The 10,407-nt window shown below is 34.4% G+C and overlaps 1 protein-coding gene across 1 annotated transcript in view; it reads left to right on the top strand.

Annotated features, from left to right (window-relative positions):
- The first annotated feature begins 1,782 nt into the window (after positions 1-1,782).
- Positions 1,783-10,407, top strand: part of LOC104163824 (protein diaphanous homolog 2-like) — a 21,088-nt gene continuing 12,463 nt past the window's right edge. The window contains exons 1-3 of the mRNA XM_009702942.1: positions 1,783-1,854; positions 2,174-2,350; positions 3,873-3,977. Of these exons, the coding sequence (XP_009701244.1) occupies positions 1,783-1,854; positions 2,174-2,350; positions 3,873-3,977 (354 nt within the window). The remainder of the gene's footprint in view (positions 1,855-2,173; positions 2,351-3,872; positions 3,978-10,407) is intronic.

The raw sequence follows: 10,407 nt of genomic DNA, 5'->3' as shown, positions 1-10,407 counted from the left end.
CAACAGTTCAAGTGTTATTTCTTTTGACGTTCTTTTTAACAGTAAAGAATCTGCAGTGGTTCTTCAAAGTTAGTTGTCACATGATTCAAGGGGAACCATTTTGGGTAATAAGTGTGTACTGTATGTCAAACAACAATTTTGTATTCAGTAGCGCTAACTTTATAATTCTGAATACTTTGAAACCTGTTGCAAAGTATTTTTAGAGAAACATATCAAAATTGATGGCAGTGAAATTATAAACATTTATTTTCTATTTGTAATAGTTAAGTCGCGCTTGTCACTTAGTTAATCATCACTTACATGTCTGAAATGAAGAAATTGTACCTAGTAATCATGTAGAAGATTAATTTATGGCTTTAAAGTGATCTCACCATTGCAATTTGATTAAACAAATTTATTGGTAATAAGGTATACTTGAAACAGATCACAGTATGGTGAAACTGATCTTAAAAGGCTTTTTTCTTTGTGACTGCTGAATGGGCATTTTAATGTAAGTGAACGTTTGATGTATACTGGCTAATTTTGGATACTGCCGGCCAGGCATTATGTCATATCTTTGGCCTTTTCAGTAGGCTATGCCCTAATTTTTACTTTCAAAAAATGTAATGTAAACTATTCTAATAAGGGAAAAAATGGAATTATAGTAACATTCTTGCCTTGTTAAAGATGTTAACAGTATCCTTGTAGGTAATGTGTTTCTGTCCACAAATGTAAGACTTCTAAGGAAGAAGAAAACCTAAACCCAACCCCCCTTCCCTCAAAACCACAAACAAACCAAATAAACCTCCAAAGAAATTCAAAGGGCATGCAGCTTATCTAGGGGTAGTTTCCTTTCAAAAATTTAAGGTAGTCTTGTAGGATCTCAAAAAAAACAACAACAAAACAAACCCAACAACAAAACAAACCAAGAAAAAGAAACAAAACAACAAAAAAAGAGAAAGAACCTTTCTTCCTGATATTCTATAGCCCTTGGTCAAATTTCTCCACTCCTGACTACACTAATCTAAAATGAATCCAAATTTACTACAAATGAATTACTGCATTAAACTTTTCGCATCTCACAGAGGTTGTTTAATTATAGGAAATAGAAATTTTGGTTTACATGTCTTCATAGAGGTTGCAGCAACTGCTATGAATGATGCTGGTAACCCTACATAAGCTGCTGTTACATGAAAGCACATCTTCATAAGGCTGTTCAATGCCTGAAACAAATACACTAGTATTTGTTGATGCAAACAAACAATTTAGAAAAATCACTATAGACATAGTGTTCTCAAATTGAACATATATGTGTATATATAGTTAAGCACAGTATTATTAAATAAAAAAAAAATCAGACTCTATTCAGAATAGAGTTATGTATTAATAATACAGTAATAAATGGCCTTATAAGGAAGGTGCTCTTGTTGGTTGTTTCCAGTATTAACAAATTAACTCCGGTAAGCATGCCTTAAAAGAAGGAAAAAAAAAAAAAAAGGATGGGGGGGTTTGGTGTAAGGTGTAAAACAAGTCAGCCTTAACCAGTGAAATGTCATTGCAGACTGTATGATAAGCTTTCACTAATGTCTGTTATGTGTATTTAACTATGGATGGCTGCTTCTATGTGGGTAATCCATTACCTGGCTTTTTAAAATTACGCACTAATTTCAGGAGTCCGTACTCAAAAACACTTCAAGGAATTTTGAACTATACTTGGAGCATTAATTCCTCTATAAACTTTATTTTACTTTAGCAGGATTTTTTTATAAGCCTGATGAACTTGTGAGTACCTCCTTCCCAACGATGGCTTTTTCAGTTGCCCTCCAAAGACTTATAGCTCTTCAGGTGAAGGAACGCTTGGACATTACCTTTGTGGTACCATATTTATTCACTATCAGGATAATTAGGGAGTAATGTGAGAAGATGAACTCAAGATTTTGAAATGCTAAGAGTTTAACATAGATGGTATACTTTTGAAACTATGAGAAATAGTTATATCCCTTTTGCATGTGATCTGTCATGAATTTACCTTAAATGTTGTTGTTTATGAAAAGTAATCTCTGAATGTTAGAGTATTTTTACTTACAATTCAGTTTGAGTTTTAACTCTGCTGCTTGGATTAACTAAAAATGTGTGTATTATTGCCATGTAACTTGCTACTTTCCTACTTATTTTTAAATGAATGTCTTTGCAGCGTGACAGAATAACAAGCTTCAGAAAATCAGCAGTGAAAAAAGAGAAACCTCTCATTCAGCATCCTATTGACTCTCAACCTTCTATAAGTGAAATCCCGCTTGCCCAGGCACTTGTTGATGAACGTTGCATGAACTTATCAGAAAAAGAAGTTATGGATCTTTTTGAAAAAATGATGGTAAGATTATGTGCTACATCATTTTATGACGTTCTAATTTGTTTGCATGTTGGCATTTATTATGTAGTAGTGATTTTCAAATGTTGTCATTTTGGAAGTATTAACTACTTATGAGGACATAGCATAGACAATGTCTCTGATAGACCTGTCTAAATTGGCACATAAACAATTGAAACTCATAGAATGCTGGCATTATATATGTTTAAATTGCTTGGTCTAGTTCTACAGAGAAAACAGAGGCAAAAAAACTCCAAAACAAACAAACAAAAGTTAACCTCTTGATTGTTCCATTAACGTAACCTCTATAGACCTTGGTTGCAGTAGTTAGATACTGCTGTTGAAGGACAATTTTTAATAAACTTAAATAAATACCTTTGGAAAATAGCAATTTCCCTTAAGAAAATTGTAATGCATAGAAAGTTGAATTTTTGTATGATCTTCAGTATTTTCTATCTTAGGATCAATCATCAAGGTTTGTGATTCTACTCAGAAACCAGGTTTTCTATTAGTGATATAGAAACAAACTTTTAAAGTAGGAGTGTGTTAATTCTGCCGTGCACATTGGTGTTGATACATGAAGTGTCAGGAACTGCAGTCTTTTCAGTATTGTTAGAAATATGATTTTCTGTATCGTTCTTTAAAATTGTTGTAAACTTCCGTAGAGTCAGTGTGGGTAGTGGAAGAGCTGTCCTCTTCCATTGTGTAGCTCTATTCTATTCAATGAAGATGTGTAGCTCTTTTGAAACATTGCATAAGTGTTAATTAATACTTACTTGATTCACTTGTTAGATTAAAGGATTCACTTTTAACTTTTCCAAGGAATGTTAACTAAAGCAGACCATAGGTCTGTCTTCCAGAGACTAATAATTCTTTCAAAAAGCTGTTAGCTACTAAGTTACTACAGTAACATTTACTGGTCTTAGTTGCTAATGTGAAGGTAGTTTGCATTGTAGTGGCAAGACTAGTCATGACTACATGTAGTATTTTATTAGCTATTAAGTTGAAGCAGGCATCTTTAGATTTGATCTAGCAGAATATTTGGATTTTTAGGTTTGTTTTCAGTACATCAGTTGGAACGCATTCATATCTACCCCTGCCGCAAGCTAATAGTATTAACAGTCTTCTGATTAGATAGCGCAGGAATGGTGTCCATTGTGATGAGATTTTTATAAAAACCACAGGAACCGCACAAGAGTTAACACTTATGGGATCTGCTTGAGGTGTAGAATTTTTGGGTTTTGTCCTCTAGTTTTATTTCTTAAACTCAGTTGCACTAATGGTCACTACCCTTGATGCAGTTAGAATTTTGGCTAAGCACTGAGAAGAGCGAACACTTGAAGTGACAGAATTAAATGAGAAAATCAGGTAGCTCAGAATTAAGCAAACTGAAATGCAGATAAACTGGAAAAAGTCACTTCTGTTTGTTTAAAAATGAGCTGTTTGTTTAAGGGAGTACAAAATGAACAGACTAATAAAAAGCGTAAAATAGAATCTTGATGTTGTGTGGTCTCTTTCTTTACAGGAAGATATGAATCTAAATGAAGAACGTAAAGCTCCTTTAAGAGATAAAGACTTGACCACAAAACGTGAGATGGTTGTCCAATACATATCTGCAACTGCCAAATCCGTAAGTAGTCGCCTGTCCAAGACAGATGAAAGTAAGAAGCTCACCTGCGTGAGTGTTAGGCTTTTCAAGCTTGAAACTTTCAATTTTTTGGTCTGGATTTACTGTCTAAGGGTGGTAGGAAAAAAAACCCTGTACTTACTAATAAACTTTAAAATGTTTGCAGCTGCTTCTGAAGGGTTAGTTTGTACTTCAGTTGTTGGGCAATGTAAAAACTTGGTGCTTTCTTGTAAACCATAAGAAATTGCAAATCCAATGATGTAGAGTAATGGATGGAACCTGAGCATATTTCCGTGGGATTCATCTTACCAATTTTTGGTACCAAAAATTTTTGGAAGGGATAGCATGACTTCATGGTTTCTGTAATGACATAAATACTAGATGTACAATTTGCAGTATTAGAAGCAGGGAATCAAAATATTGGAAGTATTTAAATTGGAGTAAAGTCAGTGTTTTAGCTTAATTTGAGTATGTTGAGTACTGTAGCTGGCTTGAAGACTGCATTAAATACTCTGCTAAGAAATATTTTGAAGGCAAATAAAATGATTCCTGTAGAGAAAAGATGGTCTTAGAACAAGTTTCAAATTATAGTTTGAGTAGAAAAAAGATATTCAGACCTTTCATTTGTGTTGATGATTATCTGTACTTAAGTTGATTGATTAACCCTTAGTTGATGTATCCTTCATGCAAAATTTTTGGAATATCTTTTGGGGTGCCAGAAGTATAAGAGAACGACTGGATGCCCCAACATTTGTTGAGATGGAGAAATACAATTTCAAATAGTGAGAAGCTTGATTTATTTTCTGTAGTGGGACTAATAGAGGTGGGACTATTAGTACTAATTAGTTGCAAAATACAACAGTAATGCTTTTTGTGTGTTTAAAAATTGGCTATGGCAAATATAGTTCTTCTCATGTAAATGAACAAAAATTCATGAGTATTGGATGAAACAGAGAGAGAGAGATGTTGTGATTTCCCTAGAAATAGTTTTTGTCCTGATTTGTGCCGCTGTTTGCTGTACGAAGAATTTTAAAGAAGCTAGTAGTGAATTCTGAGGAACTGAATGTATTGCAGTATTGGGCACAAGTGGTGGTGATGGGGTAGCTTTTTTTTATCTATAGGGCAGTAGTATGCTTCGAGTGATAAAAGTTGCTATCAGCCTAGTTCTTCAATTATATTAGGTAGTGCGTAGGATTTTATCTGGAAATTAGGATGAATCTCATCTATTTTTCACACTGAAGTTATTGTGTGCAATAAAGGATTACTGGAAATGAAGACTATGGGTGGAATAATTGCTCAAATATGTAATGGCAACACTGCTGGCAGTTCTACAGAGCTGAGTCTGAGTGCTAAAACCAGATAGCGTTAAATAATAATCTGTTTTGTAGTGAAATAAACTTGTTGACGTCTGCCGAATGAATCTGTGGGCATGGACTGCAAGCAGTGCAGTTGCCTTGTCTTTCTTTTAACCTTTAAAATCAGCTCTGCAGAGTTAAATTTCAAAAAATTAAAACGACAATGACATGCAATTATTAAATGCAAATGGTTTGCATTAAACTTTATAAACTTAAGTGAGGAAAAACTTGCATTGTAATGTGAAAATGGTGATTTACGTTTCTGAGAGAAGTGATGTTCCTGCATGAGTTCACCTTGAACAAAAACCATAGTCCTTTTGCCTGTCCTGGAAGGAATCCAGTGCTTAAAGCATGGTCTCGGTAAATATGCAAGTTATTGAAGAATTATTCAAGCTTATGCAGTGAATATTATGAAATTTCCTGTTAATATACTTTGCCTAGACTATCTTTGGAAACTATTCATTATGTATTGTGAGGATTTTGTCTTCTTCCGATGATTAATGTTGAATCTTAAATTTTTCTTAGTAAGCAAAAATATTTTATTGAAGCAGTAGAAACTTTCACAAAGGAAGTACTTGCAATTCTTTCCCAAAAACTAGTTGGATCTCTTGTATGTACTGATACTGAAATGTAGCTCCCTCAAGTACCATAATTTTGTAGCTGAGTAAGGAAAAAGTGGCTATCATTGCATGTCTGACTGCTGAAAACTTTAACAGATTACTGCCACCATATGCGCTGCAACATGGGAAACTTAGTAGAACTGTGGATATGTTTACCAAAATGTACTAACAATTAAAAAAAAAACAAACCTCAAAATGTCCTCTTACATGATTGTGCGCTTTGACTTGAAACATCTGTACTGGAGCTGACTTAAACATATGCAAAATGTTTTTCCTAATGGAAATAGGGCTCGTGTCGAAGTTTGTGTGCTTCAGTAAGTCCTTCTTGCAATTGAATTGCAACATTTGGATGGAATAAGGTTGTTCAGAAATATAAATGACCTTTCTGTTGCATGTTACCCTAATTTAGCTTTTAAATAGCTAGCATCTAAACCAGTTTAAAAATTATGATCACTACAGCTCAATTGTAAAATGTTGATTGGGATCTTACAATAAAGCAAAACCTCATTTTCACTGTTAATATTGTCTTCTCTTCAGTTAAACTAGTATTCTGCTTAGTTCAGTTCAAGCCCTAACCAATTTTTACTGCATCATGAATTGTTAAACTTTCTCTTCTTCAGGCCATCTTCAGGCTTGTCTTCCATGAAAATGCTGATTGCATTCAAAATGATCTTTCTTAAAATAATCTACCTTTTTCTTTGGTCACAGATATTTGTTCATTTCTCTTCCTTTTTTTTTAATATAGAAAATACTTGGGCCTTTTCTTCTGCTTAGTGCTCACAAAACACACTTCACAATTGATGTGACTTTTCTTCCAGTTCATTTAATATTTGTTTTAGTTAGGCTTTTGAGCTCTCTCTACTCATTTGAAAATATCACTCTCATTTGCTGATGTTGTCTTAACCAAATTATTTTTAGATTTGGTGCTTCATTTTCTCTGCCTTGTGTGCCATCTGCAGCATGTTGACCATGCTTTTCTGAAACACCGTACTGTCTTCAGAGGTCTGAGTGAGAAAGAAACCTTCCTTTTTGTTGGATGAGAAAAAGCTTTCCTTTTCCTTGGGGGATGGAGGAAGCATAGAAGCCAATAAGCTGGATGCTTTCATGTGAAGTGATTGTCTGTGCTTCAGATTACTTCTCTTATTCGAAGAGGAAGATTGTTGACTGTGGAAATTATACTTGGGAAATGGTGAAGGCTCAGAATTCTGTTTCAGAACTGAACTTGGTGACATGCCACATGGAATGAGTTAAACATTGGTGAAAGAAGAAGGTAGTAAATTAGGAAAAGAGATTGTCTGGAGATGACAGTTAATTTTGTGCTTCTAGAGGAAGCTCCATCAGGAAGAGGAGAGAAGAGGTGATTGTGAAAGACTTGCAGGGACTTCTGTCTTCTGAAAGACTTTCTAAAAGAATAATGGAAGAGATAAGAATAGAAAATGAATCAAGTAGAGGCTGAACAGATAGAATCAAATTCAGATCTCAGAACAAAATCATACTGTCTCAGGCTCATAATCAGATAAAAGTGGCTATTCAATAAATCGGCTGCTACCAGATTGCAGCAAATAGCTGACGAGAAAAGACCTACAATATTTAAGCAGAAGTCCATAGTCCTGGTGTTCATAGGAATGTGATCATTTGTGCAAAGTGGTAGAACAGGGCAGAGATGTGCTGCCTTTCTGCAGAGTTTCTTCCATGTAGATTCAACTTCTTGTTCATGAATATGCAGAGATGTTGTTCCATGCTAAAAAAGAGAAGATGTCATTCTGAAAATCACTGTTTAATTATCCATGTAATTAAAAGCATCCATACTGAGCAGTTGAAGAAAAATACCACATGAGATTTTCTCAAATGCAAGTTCGATTTATAACTGTAGGCTATGTTTTTGATTATGGAAACTTAATTAAATTCAGTGATGACATCATCTAAGTAGATCAAAAGCTCTATAATAAATGAAGTTGTTACATGTACAAGGAAGGCAGTATGCCATTAGCTGTAGTTTTCTCAGTGTCATATATAAAATATCTGACCTGATATTTTTAATAAAATGGCATATCTCTTAATCTTTCAAGATGTAGATGTCAAGCTAAGTATTTAGTTATTTGTTTGTAAATGTGTAAAATACTGATGATTCAGCAGCAGAACATAAGAATTTCAAATTATTTCTCCTACAGTAGAACTACTGTTTTCCTGTTGAGAAGCTATAACTCTTAAACAGTTTGAGAAAGTAATAAAAGAATGTAACTACTACTAATGATTAAACACTGAAAAATTTGTGTGATGCTACATCCTACTAAGTACTTTGCTGTGTTTATTTATGTATTATTGTTATCTTTTTTACACAATAACCTCTCTTGGCTGACCACTGCATGCAGATAGTCGGAAGTAAAGTTCCGGTGAGTATGAACATGATAGTTTTGTTTTTTCTTATGAACATACTTCCATTTTTAGAGGTTAGGCTGGAATATTTTGGACTTTTATCTTGGATTTAAAAGTTCAGTGGGCATAACTGTATCCTTGTTTTACCAAAATAATTGTCAGCTACCTCAATCATGTTTATCTTAGCAGTATAAGATCATTGATTTTGAGGGATCTGTTTTTAAGTTTTCAGGAGTCTATTTCCAAATACTTCAGATTTACTGAGAACTCATCTGTTCATTGTAAGCAACAAATATAATTTAGGCTTGTCTTGCTTTTTATTGAAGGCAATCACTCTAAACTTCAAATTTCCAGTATTTGGCTTACTTCATTCTGTTTAGACATGGATTTTTTGAATGTCCTAATTGTTAGTATTCATAGTTTGTCATGGAAGTGTCGTCTGCTGCTTATCAGTGTGAGAATAAGATTAATACAGAGGATTCAGAAGGTCAATTAATAAGCATAAGACAAGATCACTTGCAGCATAACTTTTCTGTTATTAAGTGCTCAGCTGCGGTTTATGTTGTCATGATTGAATTTAGTAATCTTTTTTTAGCAAGTATTTGGAACTTAATTTGCTGGACTGAATTTAGCGAATTTTTGTTTTCTAGAAAAAGGGATTTTTGGGGGAATAGTTACATACACATTTTAAATGATGTCTGAAAGCAAAAATGTTCTTTTTAATTATGGTTAGACTTTATTTTTGATTGCAGCCTAAACAGACTTTTCAGGTACTACAAGGTTTTCTGCTTAGATGATATACAGTACTTAAATTATGTAGTAAAAATAATAAAGAACAACTTATGATTTAAAACTGTTTAATCATTGCCTCAGATGTACTGAAATATGTAAGGATGTAGTGCATAGAGATAAAGTAGTTGCTATTGGCTTTGCTTTTGTTCAGAGTGGTCTTTAAAGGAACTTTTCTGTCTGTATTCACCAGTACTCTTTAGTTTTGTACACAGTACTGATTCTCATGCTGAATGAGAAAATACATAAGCACAATGAAGGTGTTTAAAGGTATTTGATTTTTGAGGGGATAAATTATTAATTCTCCAGTTCAATGCCGTAAAACCAGTTTCAAATAATTCTAGCTGCCACGTCATTTCCTTATGGTGTGAACTAGCCTGAACGGCTGCTTTGTGAAGAGATTATTTTGTAAAGGAAACTGATATATGCAGAATGGGTAGTGGAGGAACTCTATAAAGTCTGTTTTCTTCCCTATGCCTTTTAATTTGGGGTCTGATGGAGAGCAAGAGTAGTTATGCATTAAAAGCATGGTTTTGCACAGATAACTTGCAAAATAGTAAAATAAGAAATGCTGCTTTCAGAGTATGGCTTCTGCATATGATTTGTTAAAGACTGCATGCATCTTGGTGTGCTTCTTCTCGATAGATGTTTTTATAGGATTCATCCTTCGGGAGCTGATTGCATCTGCTGGCATATGTAGTTATTTTCCTGAAGACTTACAGATTTACTGTTGTTAGGGAGGAGAAGAATTTTGGGCTGTTGCTGCTAGTACTGTTGGGTTATAATGAGAATTGCAGAGAAGAGGTTTACCTGTTAATGGAGAGTTTAGAGCTTTAACTTATTTGAGTTTTACTTGGGATCTCAAGCACTGGTGCCTACTCATCATTTAAGCTACCTGCAAAGTAACCTTTCCTTGCTTTTATAGACTGTGATAGTTGCATTGAAATGGCAGCTGTGCATCTTGTGTTTACTTGTAAGGCATTAATGTAGATGTCTAAAGTAGGATTAGCTTGTTAGTTCTGTTTTTAATGTGTGTGGCTAATATCTACAGGGAAGAAAGGAAGCAGCAGCAGGAGGAGCAGGTGAGAAGGCAGACACTTGTTTGTTTTTAGAAACATTATGTCCTTTTGTTCTTGAGGCTTAATCAAGTTAAAGTGAGGATAGAAACTTGCCCATTGGAGGACCAGCTGTCAGGCCCAATGTTGCTGATTCCCCCGGGACCTGTGTGGCCACTATGGGCCACTGGACTATGGCCTGACAGCTCTGGGCTTATCCCTTCCCTGGAGAAACTTA

The sequence above is a fragment of the Cariama cristata genome, unplaced genomic scaffold (genome assembly GCF_000690535.1).
Source record: "Cariama cristata isolate BGI_N322 unplaced genomic scaffold, ASM69053v1 scaffold13196, whole genome shotgun sequence".
Classification (NCBI taxonomy): domain Eukaryota; kingdom Metazoa; phylum Chordata; class Aves; order Cariamiformes; family Cariamidae; genus Cariama; species Cariama cristata.
Note: the sequence above shows the minus strand (reverse complement) of the source record. Positions and strands in the feature narration are given on the sequence as shown.